This window comes from Phascolarctos cinereus, unplaced genomic scaffold, assembly GCF_003287225.1.
Source record: "Phascolarctos cinereus isolate Bilbo 61053 unplaced genomic scaffold, phaCin_HiC Scaffold_5;HRSCAF=322, whole genome shotgun sequence".
Taxonomy (NCBI): Eukaryota; Metazoa; Chordata; class Mammalia; order Diprotodontia; family Phascolarctidae; genus Phascolarctos; species Phascolarctos cinereus.
In genome coordinates, this window is record NW_027555958.1 from 28,401,584 (window position 1) to 28,414,465 (window position 12,882).

General features: G+C 46.3%; 1 protein-coding gene across 1 annotated transcript in view; it reads right to left on the reverse strand.

The window, feature by feature from the left end:
* Nucleotides 1-12,882, reverse strand: part of ADORA2B (adenosine A2b receptor) — a 50,211-nt gene that overhangs the window by 35,893 nt on the left and 1,436 nt on the right. The window contains exon 1 of the mRNA XM_021007042.2: nucleotides 12,624-12,882. This exon is cut by the window's right edge and continues 1,436 nt beyond it. Within this exon, the coding sequence (XP_020862701.1) occupies nucleotides 12,624-12,882 (259 nt within the window). The remainder of the gene's footprint in view (nucleotides 1-12,623) is intronic.

Here is a 12,882-nt window from a genome sequence, read left to right on the forward strand (position 1 = left end):
AGGTTAAGGCCTTGCCCAAGATAAAATGGCTGCTGAGGCTATCTGAGGCAAAACTTGAACTCAGGTCTTCCTGACTCCAGGCCCAGGGCACCACCTGACTGCCTTTACGAGATACCTAATGCAATTCTGCACTGTACAATATTGCAGAGAACTTTTCCAATAGAAGACTCTATTTGTTTTGGGGTGGTGAGGCAATCAGGGTTAAGTAACTTGCCCAGAGTCACACAGCTACTGAGTGTCAAGTGTCGGAGGCCAGATTTTTAAACTCAGGTCCCTCTGACTCTAGGGGCAGTGCTCTATCCACTGTACCACCTAGCTGCACCCAACAGGAGACTCTAAAAGGACTGACTGGCTTGTAAAGCAGTCAAATACAAGGGCTTCACACACATCTGTCTTTGAATACAAAGAAGCTAATGCCAGTATTCAGTCCAAGCCTGGAGAGTAAAACAGGAACACATCCGTAAGACCCAAAATCAACAAGAGAAAGTCTCTCCCCGCAAAGAAAAACCACCAAAGAAAGCAAGCAGTGAATTTGCCCCCATCTCTTGTGAAAATGGGCGCCTTCCCAAAGAAAAGGCGGGTATGTATTCTGCCCCATCACTTGAGAGAACTGAGAGACGTCGGGGTTTCCCCGTGTCCTCAGAATAAGGAATAATGAATAATAATATCATAGCTAATGTCACATAAATCTTACTGGACAGGCTCTAGAAATCAACTGATCTCAGATTGATCCCAGAACGTGAGAGTTGTTAAGGGATCAGGAAGGCCATCAGCTCCAACTGGTACCTGAAGAAGAACCCCCCAATACAACGTACTCAACACATGATTATCCAGCCTTTGTTGAAGACTGCCGATGTGGGGGAACTTCACAGCCACTGAGTCCAACCACCCATTCTATAGATGAAGAAACTAAGGCTAAAAAAAGGGAAGTGATTTGCCCAGAGTAAGTGTCGGAGACAGAATCTGAACCTGTGTCTTGCTAGGTGACTTTGCTGCTATGCCTCAGCAGCCTTCTCAGACTGGAACTGCCCTTTGCCTCTATGGCCTTGTCACCCTTCTCACATCTAGACACATGGTGTGTGACCTTGGGCAAGTCCTTAACCTGTCTGGGCCTCAGTTTCCTCATGTGTAAGATGAATAGGCTGGATTAGACTAGATAAAGATCTAGTCTAACTAGTGCCTTGCCTAAAGTCACACAGGCATGAAAGCAGGATTTGAACCCAGGTCCACTGACTCCAAAGTCCATACACTACATGTCAAGGTCTTAATCTGAGGGAATCTCTGAACACCAATGAAATACATTGTGGCTTCTTCCAGCCTCATTAATAGCCCTTGGATGGCACAGACAGTAAGTATCCACTGCGGGCAGGGCAGTGGGGGCCATCTTCATGGACTAGGAAGCACTTTCACTGGGCCTTGAATGATGGGCAGGATTTCAATCAGGGCAGAGAACGGGCACCCATTTCAGACAGTATGAATCAGAGGCCAGAAAGCCCCGGAGTAGGATGGATGCCAAGAGAGGCATCCCGTATTAGTGGGAACTTACTACCCCATTGTTTATAATTAATTAGGTTATTAATATAATAACAATAAAGCATTATTTCCATAAAAGATGACAATAAAATCATTACTGTTATTATTATTATTACTGTTAATAACAGTAAGGGCCTACAATGAGCCAGGCACTGTGCTAAATGATCTTTCTTTGTGAGAGATAAAGACAGGAACAGACAGAGACAGAGATGGAGAGGGGGAAAATTTCCTGGGAGTTCATTCAGTCAATTAACATTGATTAAGCACCTACTATGTGCCAGGTTAAGTGCTAGGGAAATAAAGAAAGGCAAAAATAGTCCCTGCCCTGGAGGATCTCACTATTCCTATAGCAATGAAATCAGAAGTCAAGGAATGAATGAATGAATGAATGCTGGCATTTATAGACCATTTCAAGGCTCTCGACGTGACTGACATACATTTTTACTGCATCTGATTCCAATCTCAAAACCATGGATATAGAAGTCATCTGGTCACTTTAAGTGACTTGCCCAGGGCACGTAGCTGGTGTCAGAGGAGGGATTAAACTCAGGTCTTTCCTGACCCCGAGCCCAGCACTCCTTCCACTAGGCCTGGTAGATGCTCCCTCTCTCCACTCAGGCCCACATGGCAACAGTTAGAGTCAGTTTATTTAAACTATATTCAAATTAATTTGAATATTCACCCTTTCCACCCCTCCACCCCCTCCCCCTGAAACCAAGAGCTTTTTGTATCTGACTAGGAGACCTTGGAGACCAGAAACCATTCTGGAAAAGCGCTGATGAAGCTGGCTATTTGCCCAAGCTGGCACAGACTGAGAGATGGGGGGGGTGCACAGTACCCAACTTCCTGTAGCCTCCTTTGAAGCAAACATTTAAAACATTTAAAAGTCACTTCAGCTCATGAGGTTCTGATTGTTGTGTTAGGAAATGGCCCTGTACACTTCTGGATCACTTTATGAGCCAACCAAGCAGTAGAGGACTGATCGGATCATTAGAAAGGGTGTTTAAACAATACAAGATAATGTGTGAATTTCTATTTTCCCCAAATTGATTCACTCTCCTCCTCCATCATCCCCACAAAGTCTCATTCCACTCTCCTTCTCCCCACTTACAAAACATTTTAGCAAGTTTCATACCAATTCCTTTCTTCAAAGACTCCAAAGAGAAACTTTACAACTACTGAGTAAACGCTCCTAGGGCACAGTTGAATGGTCCCAGCGCCATTCTCCCTCTCTCTCCATCACCCTCTCTTATCAATGGCTACCATGGATCTAAAGTTTTAAGGATTAGGTCTCTTCAGACCTAATGACCCTCTCAGGGCTCTGGACAACAATCTTGAGTCGGGGATTCTTTACCTGGGATCTGGGTCAGACCCAGATGCAAATAACTGCATCATCATTTCAGTATAATCTGTTTCCTTTGCAATCCTATATATTTTATTTTATGCATTTGAAAATGCCCTGAGAAATCCAGGCTAGCATAGGTTAAGGATTCCTAGTCTGGCAGACATACACTGGAAGAAGGGCCCCTTTCATGCCAGAACATCCTTAGATCAATGAAATTAGGCCTAGTAGCTCTTCATGGTATACAAAGTGAGATTCTTATAACGACCCCGAGAAATAAGGTAGCGCGGGTCAGTCAGTCCATCAACAAGCATTTATTAAGTGCTTCCTATGTGCCAGGCACTGGCTATTCCCATTTTACAGTGGGAGAAACTGAGACTCAGGGATGCAAAGGGATTTGCCTACGATCACACTGCTAGCAAGTGCTGAAGGTGGGTTTTGAACTCAACCTCTCCTGAGTCCAAGTCAAGCATTCTACCCAGTCACTGGTCCTGGGAAAAGATACCCCAGAGGCTGCCTGGCCCCAGTCACGGGGATGCACAAGGGATGTCTGAGCTCTTAGTCAAGAGGGCCCAGAATGCTTAAGGAGATTTTAGAAAGGAAGAAGAATGGACTCTTGCAATAAAGAATAAAAATAAAGAAGGAATAGTTAGCATTTATCGAGACCTTTAAAGTTGGCAGAGCACCTTCCATGTTATCTCACGCATCCTCAAAATAACTTTGTTGGTTGTTTGATGCTGTTATAGTTTTCATTTTACAGAGGAAGAAACCGAGGCAGACAAAGATGAAGTGACTTGTCCAAGGTCACCCAGCTAATAAGTGTCTGAGGCCAGATTCATATGCAAATCTTCCTGACTTCAAGACCAACTTTCTATTCACTGTGCTACCTGGAGAATCATCTGAGAATCAGCAGCCTGCCCAGCCTCATCCCACAGGAACTGGGGCCAACCCCTCATCTACCTGGAATGCTGTGGGATACAAGAATAGGAGGTTGAAGTCATAGTCTTTGTGCTCCTAGGCCGCCCATCCCTAGAATAGCTTTTCCAAACGCAGTAGCCACTGCAGTGAGGTCCCCCAGACCCTCATGTCCCCCTTCTAAGGAGCCTGGCCCAGCATTTGTCCACTCTGGACAACTCCCCCGAACGGGGCTTTGCATGCTTCCCGCCTTACTCGTCCCAGATCCCAGAGCGCCTGCATTCTCTCTTTGGAGACAAATGCACTTCCTGTCCGCTGTGTTTATTTTTGTGACACAGCCAAAGAATGGATGAGAACAGCAGCCCCTGATCCCCTCTTGGCAGAACAATTAGCAAATTTACAAATCAGGATTCTGTTCCTGCTTCTGGTCTTTTTTTTCTTCTTTTCTTTCTTTCTTTTCCTTTTTTTAAACTAGAAATCAGTTCCCTTGGACAAGACTCCAAGCCTTGATTTCTATTCTTAGGATCTGAAAGAATTTGTGGGACCCTGAACTTGGTGACGGAAGAGCTGGCTTGGAGTCCAAGCTATGTGACTTTTATGATCTAGATCTAGAGTCCCAGGGTAATACAGTACTTGACCTCTCTGGGCCTCAGTTTCCCCATCTGTAAAATGAGGGACTTATAGTAGATGGTCCATAAGGGCCATTTCAGGTCTACTATATGACCCCAGGCCTTCTCTGGGCCTCAGTCTCCTCATCTCAAGAATAAAGATAATACTCTAAATCACTGTCTTGTAGCTGGAAGCGACCTTTAAAGGCACCTAACCCTAACCCTCTCATTTTACAGATGGGCAAACTGAGTCCCAGGAAGGGTAGGTGACTTTCCCAAGGTCATAGAGACAGAATTTAAGTCCTAAGACTCCTAATTCAGCAAATTCTTTCCAGCACACTATTCAACGAATATTTATTAGGCACTTTCCATGTGCCAGGTACTAAGATTGCAAAGACCAAAACAAGCCAGTCCAGGCCCTCAGGGAGCTTGCACTGTACCGGGAGGGTACAACATGGACACTCTAAATAAATGCTAAGTATATATGAGAAGGATATTTCAAGAAGAAGAAAATACTAATTAACAGGAATCAGAAAACGCCTTATTACTGGAGCAGGCCTGTGAGCTGCATCCTGAAAGAAGAGAGGGCTTTTCAAAAGGCAGGTTTGAGGACATCCAGCTCAGGTCACGGGGGAAGGTGGAATATCCTAAAAGGGGAATGTTAACAGGCCAGTCTGACTGTAATGGAGGATACGTGAGGGAGAATAAGACAGGTGGGAGTCAGATTGCAGAGGGCTCCATACACAAGGCTGAGGATTTTACATTTTACCCTCAAGGCAAGAGGGAGCCTCAGAAGCTTCTTGAGGAGGGGAGTGCCACAGTCAGACCTATGTTAATTTAAGAAAGTCAATCTGGCAGCTGTGTGGAAGGTGGATTAGAGATGGAAGAGAATCGGGACTGGCAGAGGGGCCGTCCAAACAGGGGTGATGGGAGGACTGTGCTTTCTGTAGATGGGAAAGCCCACAATGAGTCATGGTGGACCAAGAGTCATCCTCCGAGGCAGGAAGAACTGGGTTCAAGTATCATCTCTGACACATAATATGTGACCTTAGACAAGTTACTTAACCTGCCCTCCACATAGCTCTCTAAGACTCCACGTTTCACAAATGTTGAGGGTCTGAGCTGGTGGGAGAGACCTCCCTAGTTGTGCTCCCCCAACTAATGAAATCAAAGGTCTTTTCTTACCCACCACCACTCCCCCCAAAAATGGCACTTAAAAATGTGAGCTCTCAGTATTAAAAGACTAAATAAGTCTGTGACCTTAGTAATATAAAATTTTTTTTTAAATGAGAGGCAATAGGGATTAAGTGACTTGCCCAAGGTCACACAGCTTGTTAAGTACCTAAGGCTGCATTTGAACTCAGATCCTCCTGACTCCAGGGCTGGTGCTCTATGCACTGCACCACCTAGCTGCTCCCCCAGTTTTGTCTTTCTTTCTTTCTTTTTTGTTTTGGAAGGCAACGTGGGTTGTGACTTGCTCAGGGTTACACTGCTATTAAATACCTCTAGGAGCCCCCAGATTTAGTCCAGAGCACCAGCAGGTCACATTTGAATCAAAACAAATGAATGACCCTGACAGGACCCTAAGTCACAGATTTCTTAATCTTCCTCACAAGAAGTGCAGGGCAGTGCTCAGGATCCTACGATGGGGGACCTCGTAGATCACCTCTGTCCAAGCCTTGCATTTTAGAGGCAGCTCAGAGAGATGGATAAGAGAATTAGCCTTGGAATCGGGGAGACCTGAGTTCAAATGAAACCCCAGACACTGTCCAGATATGAGATCCTGGGTAAGTCTCTTGAGCTCAGTTTCTTTCATCTGTAAAATGGGAATAATACATAGCCCCTATCTCTGGGGTTGTTGTGAGATTATACGCAGATGAGATTATATCTGTAAAGTGTTTTGCAGACCTTAGAGTGTTTATTATGATTGACACCATCATTATTATTACAAAAGAGGGAACTAAAACCTGAGAGGGGGGAGGTGATTTCCCAGAGGTCACACAGCCAGCTCAGTTAAGTCTTAGGCTCACCCACATCCTTAACTCACCTCAGGGAAAAAAAAAAGTGCAAGGGGATGGTAGGTCCAGGAAACTTCCCCTTTTTCCTCCTCTTCAGAGCATCATTTCAAAGAGTCCTGAGAACCAAAACAGAAGGCCCAAGCTTTTCTTTTTAAGAAGTGGAGAGGAAAGCCCAGAAATGTTTACCAATGGCAGGACTGACTGTCCCTCACTATGGCTCCAGAGGCTGGCCGTGAGGACAGCCTCAGCTCTGGCTGGGGGTACTTGCAGGCCTGCAGTTCCCCTTGGTAGATGTTAAGTTCGGGGCTCTCATCCTTCTGGAAGAGCCACAAAAGCCCGGAGATATGGCATCATCTCCTGCCTCTGGATTTGAAACCAGAAGCCCTGGGTTCAAGTCCCATCTTGAACTTGTTCTCTGAATGACCTTGCCAAGTCACTTGATCTCTCTAAGACTCAGTTCCCTATTCTGTAAAGTGAAGGGATGGGCTAGGTGACCTCTAAGGTCCCTGCCAGCCCTAAATAAATCATTGTAACAGACATCCAAAGGTGGACGATGGAGAGAGAGGAGAAAAGGCAGACGAGGCAGGAACGATTCTGAATGAGTGAGTGGGGCCCCCTATTCTGAGAGCCTCCTCCTCCCGGCCCTAGCCAAGAGCCATCGCCAGCATGCCCTGCCCAGGATGAGGAAGCCCAGTCCTTCTGCCCGCTGGCTCAGGCTGGTATGTGCAGGGCATGCTCACCGAGGACGGGCCCACGGAGAACAAGGAGGACAAGAAGGCACACGCCCTCAGCAGCGGAATTGCATCCCTGGGGGGAAATACCAGTCTGGTAAGGTTTTAGGGTGGCTCTCCATCTGGGCAGAGATGGATAGCAGTTCTCAAGGGAAGGCTGCTATGTGGCCAGAATGGAGCCCAGGGCCAAGTCTCTGGGAGCAGGGTCAGATGGCATGAGGAGGAGGGAAAGGGGAAAGAGTGAGGGAGGGGGAGGAGAAGAGACTCCGGGAGAAGAGGGCAGAATGGGATGGGAGTGAGAGAGGGGAAGAGACCCAGGGAGAAAGGGAGGGGAGCAGAATGGGATGGGAGAGAGAGAAGGGAGCAGAATGGGATGGGAGAGAAAGAAAGGAGCAGAATGGGATGGGAGTGAGAGGGGAAGAGACCCAGGGAGAGAGAGAGAAGGGAGCAGAATGGGATGGTAGGGAGAGGGGAAGAGACCCAGGGAGAGAGAGAGGGGAGCAGCAGAATGGGTATAGGAGAGAGAAGGGAGCTGACTGGAAACATTTATTAAGGGGGGTGGGAAGGAGATGGGCAGGTTTGTGTTGGATCTGAAGCCAGAGGAACTGAGTTCAAATCCCATATCTGTCACTTCTTAACTATATATGGTCTTAGAAAGACACTTAACCAGTCTGGGCCTCAGTTTCCTTCTCTGTAAAAGGAGGGCAATGGGTTAGATGACCTCTAAGGTCCCTCCCATATGATTCTAATTTTTGAGCCTGAGAACCTGCTGAGTATAATGTTCTGCATTAGGTCTGGGAATCCAAAGACAAAAATGAAAAATGGCCCTTGTCCTCAAGGAGCTTATAGCCTACTGAATATATTATTATATATAGACAATAATAATTATAATTATAAATGACAATAATATAGCTAGCATTTATGTAGGGCTTTATATTTCACAAAATGTTTTATATATTACCTCACTTGACTGTCACCACAACACTGTGAGGTGCCACTATTATCCCCATTTTACAGATGAAGAAATTGAGGGGGAGGGAGGTTAAGTGACTCATCCAGGGTCACAGAGCTGGTGAATGACTGAGGCCAGATTCTAATTCTGGCCTTCTTGACTCCAAGGTCAGTTCCCTATTCACCATACCTCTCAGCTGCCTCATGTAAACTAACATGGGTTGGATCTTGAAGGAAACTCTGCCATCTGTGAGGGGAAGAAGGCAGTGAGGGGCAGCACTCCAGGCCCAGGCACTGGAGATGGAACGCTGATTTCTGGAAACCTCTCAGAGGCCAGCCTGGTTGGAATATGGCATCCATAAAAGAAAGTCTGGAAATGTAGACTGAGGCTCAAAGCCTTTTCCCACTAGAAACCAAAAGCAACACCAGAGGACCCCAGGACCATAAATCTAGAACTAGAAGCATCTTCTGAGGCTCTTTAGCCCAATCCCATGATTTTATAGACAAGGAAGCTGAGGCCCAAGAATGTTAAGTGACTTGCCCAAAGTCACATAGGTGACAAAGCTGGTAGGTCCTCTGACTCCAACCCAATCCTTTTCCTACTATTAACCCTTCGGCAACGAACACATCCCAATGCTTAGGACAAAGGCCTGGGAGACGCCCATCATCCATCCTCATGGCGTCAGTAATGGCTCCTGGGGAAAGTTCAGAACATACCACCATATTCCAAACTCCATTGGAAATACTGGAGTTTTAACAGAAAGACCCAGAAACTCACTCCTCCCATCACAAGCTGCTTTCCTGCTTGCTGGGTACCCTCCTAGAAACACAGTGAGCTTCCTTCCCCAACAATACTGTGGGGTGACTCCATCCCCCCCCACCTTCCTTCTTTCTAAGCCACCAGGGTTGCTCCAAGTGAAAACTTCCCCTGCTCTGATCCCACTTGGGAAAACCCAGAAAGGACCTGGAACCAAAGAAGAAAAAATAGAAAAAGAAAAAAAAACCCAGAGGTTTCCCTTCCATTTTTGCTTCAAAAGACTGGATAGTCTCATGGTAATTCCCAAGCTAACCCAAGAGGTAACCTGGTTTCATTTCCACTAAGTCTGCCCATCTCTTGTGATGAAAAGAAACAAAGACCCCCTTCTTTTTATTTTTTGTCCATTCCTCATTCAAAGGCGTAGCTAGCAACTCAGAAACCCAAGGGTTTTCAGGGTACAAACCCAGGCAGCATGACAGATACAATACTGCTGGCCTTGGAGTCAGGAAGACTGAGTTCAAACCCAGACGCAGACCTCAGACTAGCTAGCTTTGTGACCTTGGGCAAGTCAAGGAGAAGAAACAATGGGGAGAATCAAATACCACCCCCATGGTTTCCACCAGTCTAGAACACAGACCCCTTTCACTGTGGCTAGGTGTCTGTGTAAATAAATCAGCTAAGCCCTGAGGAAGTAGTCTATCTGTACTTGTCCTCTGCACGTGTATCCAGGGCACTGCCATTTGAATGGAGGGAGAGACAAGATGATACCATACCATTTCTACAGTTGGACAAGGGTTGCCTTGTAGATCCCTTTCCAGAAGCAAGAAGGACCTTTTTATATCGCTCTCCCCTCTATAAAAGAAAAAGGATGTTTCTAGCACTTTTAAGTCATCTGTAAACATATTAGAAATATACAGTCTAACTGTCCAGAGCCTGAGTGAGTACTCATTGGGTATATCACCAAGAAGATAGGTTTTTAGGTCCTGGTTGGACTAGGGAGTGTCTCATTCTGTATGTTTATGTCTCCAGTGCCTAGCACAGAGTTGACACTTTAAATAGATGTTAGACTGATGGCCACTGAAGGTCCTTCCAACTCTGGGATTCTTCAAGCTGTGTAACCCTGAAAATGTATGCCTCAGTCGGCAATTCAATCCCAGCAATCATTTCTTTCCACTGCTCTAACATGAAGACATACTGGGAAAGGAAAAGGATGAAAAAGCCTCTTTTCTTCACCACAAAATCAAAGCCAGCTCAGCCAGCAGATACCTAAGCGAAGAGGCAGCAATGAGCACAGTCTAATGAGGGCTACAGCTAGACCAGAGGACTTAAGTTCAAATCCTGGATCTGCCATTTCATTAACTGTATGACATTGCCTTGGACAAGTCATTTCATTTGCCTTGGTCTCCCTTTACTCATTGGTAAAATGAAATCCTTGGACTCTGAAGTCTCTGAGGACAGAGCTATGTTTCTATGAGTAACTTAAGAAACTGGGCCTCAGTTTCCTCATCTGTAAAAGGAAAGGTTTGAACAGAATGGCCTCTGGGTTCTCTTCTAGTACTAAAGCTATGATCTCTCTCTGGGTCTCAGCTTTCTCCTTTGTTTAAAAAAAAAGGAAAAGGAAAAAAAAAGAGACAACTTTTGAGGTCTCATCCAACTGTGAATCTCTAATCCTAAATGGGAGAGGGGGAGAGGAAAGGGGGAAAGATGAAGAGCAGCTGAGGTGCCTGACCTGAATCAAATCCCTTCCCAGGGGGGAGGACATAAACCTACTCCTTGAGAGACTTCGGTTTCATTTAAGGAACTTCCCAGTTTTCAGCCTGAGTATGTGTGTGATTCCTTGAGCCAAAAGGTAAATAAAATTACAACATTCTATGCTACCCACCCACAGGGGTATACTTTTCTGAGAAAACAGGGCAGGCCACCAGTTTTGGCATAATTGAAGTCAAACTCCCAAGACCAGACTGAGCTAGGATTGGGCAGGAGGGATGAGTCCTGATAAGGGGATAGTGACCAAAGCTCACCTGAACCCTCCCCTAAGCACTCCCCCACAAGGTGAGCCATAGCTGCTGTGGCTGCTGCCTCTTGCTTCTCCTCCTAAGCAGTCCTCTGCTTATCTCCTCAGCCCACGATGTGACTCATCAGTAGCCACCCTGGTGGCCTTTGATGGTCAAAGTCTCCTCACCACAGGGCACCTTTACTCCACCCACAGACTCATCCCTAGTGGCCATATCAGGGTACCCTAACCACCCAACACAGTGGTCACCGAGGGCCAAAGGACAGTCTCAGAACTGAGGAGTCTTGCCAGGTGAGGACCAGGTACCTGATGGCAAAGAGAAGTGAGCACCTGCAAAGTGATGCCCCTTCTCCCTCTCCCCACACAGAGATGCATCGCTTTAGAGCTAGAAGGGACATCTAAGCAACCCTCTCATTTTACAGATGAGGAAACTGAGGCCAAAGAGATGAAGTGATTTTGCCTAAGTAGTTATCTGCAGAAGCAAAGCTTGAACCTAGATCTAGTGGCACCAAATAACTGGTATTAAATTACTGTGAAAAAAGAGTCAGTGGCTCTGGGTTTAAACCCAGCTTCTGATGTTTCCCACCTGTGTGACCTTGGGCAAGTCATTTTACAACCTGGGCCTTTCTGTTCTATAAAATTAAAGAGTTGGACAATGGTCATTTCTAGTCCAAGATTTCTGATCCTATGACCTGAATACCACAAAATCCCACAATTTTGCCTCAATTTCCTACTCTGAAAATAGCACCTACCTCAGGGGGCAATTGTGAGGCTCAAATGGTAGATAATATATGGAAAGCACTTTGCAAACCTGAAGTAGTAGTAGTAGTAGTAGTAGTAGTAGTAGTAGTAGTAGTAGTAGTAGTAGTAGTAGTAGTAGTAGTAAAGGAATGTCTCTTATGAAAGGGGTGTCTCCAGGTCAGTCAACCAGCATTTATTAAGCTCCTACTCTGCTCCTGGCATTGTGCCCCTACATTACAGGCCAATCGAAGGGCATTCACCACAGCTGAGAATCATAAAAGCTCAGGGGGGCTCAGAGGCAGCTGATCTGGTTCTGCCTTAGCAGGAATTTCTCTAAAAACGGTTCTTTTTTTAGTGCCTTTTTTGCCTATGTTATTTTTTAGCTCTCTTCAGTAGGCTGGGAAAGCCTATGGACCCCTTCTCAGAATCCTGTTTTTAAATATATAAAACAAAATGCAGACCATTGCAAAGGAAACCAAAAATTACCAAGAATAAAGATGTAACATTCACGGATCCCTTAGGGTCCACAGACCCCTGATTTACAAGAACCTTTGACCCAGGCTTTTTCCTACATTAGAATCATGGAACCCTTTGGTTTGACTGGTGATGGAGTCCACTCTCAGAATCATAGTTTTAAATGCACAAAATAAAATACACAGAATTACAACTGAAACAAAAGATGAGCAAAAATAAAAGATGCAATTTTTCCCCCCGAATCCAAGTTTCTGGACTCCCTGAGATCTGTCCATGGACCTTAAGGACCCCTGCTCTACACCATCCTTGACAAATCAAAAGCACAGTACTAAAAGCCCTTGGAGCTTGGGGTGGGGGGGAGGGCAGGAAAGAGGAGTACCTCCACGGCTCCCTCTCTAAAGTATCTCCCAAGAGGAGAAACACGCCCCTTGGCCGTGCCTTGCCCACCCTCACCCAGCTAGGGTGAGGGGTGATGCCAGCTGTAAGGGAATTGCCCTAGAGGGGGTGGGGGATGTCCAGCCCCAGCTTAGCTGCCTCACCTCAGCGGGATCTTGATGGCTAGGTACCTGTCGATGGCCACGGCCAGCATGCTGAAGATGGAGCTCTGGGTGAGCACCAGGACGAAGCAGGCGAGGAACAGGCAGCTGTGGAAGTCGGTGCAGAAGCCCACGCTGATGGTGATGGCGAAGGGGATGGCCAGCAGCCCCACGGCGATGTCGGCCACGGCCAAGGACACCAGGAAGTAGTTGGTGGCCGTCTTCAGGGTGCTGTTGGTGGCCACAGCGCAGCACACCAGCA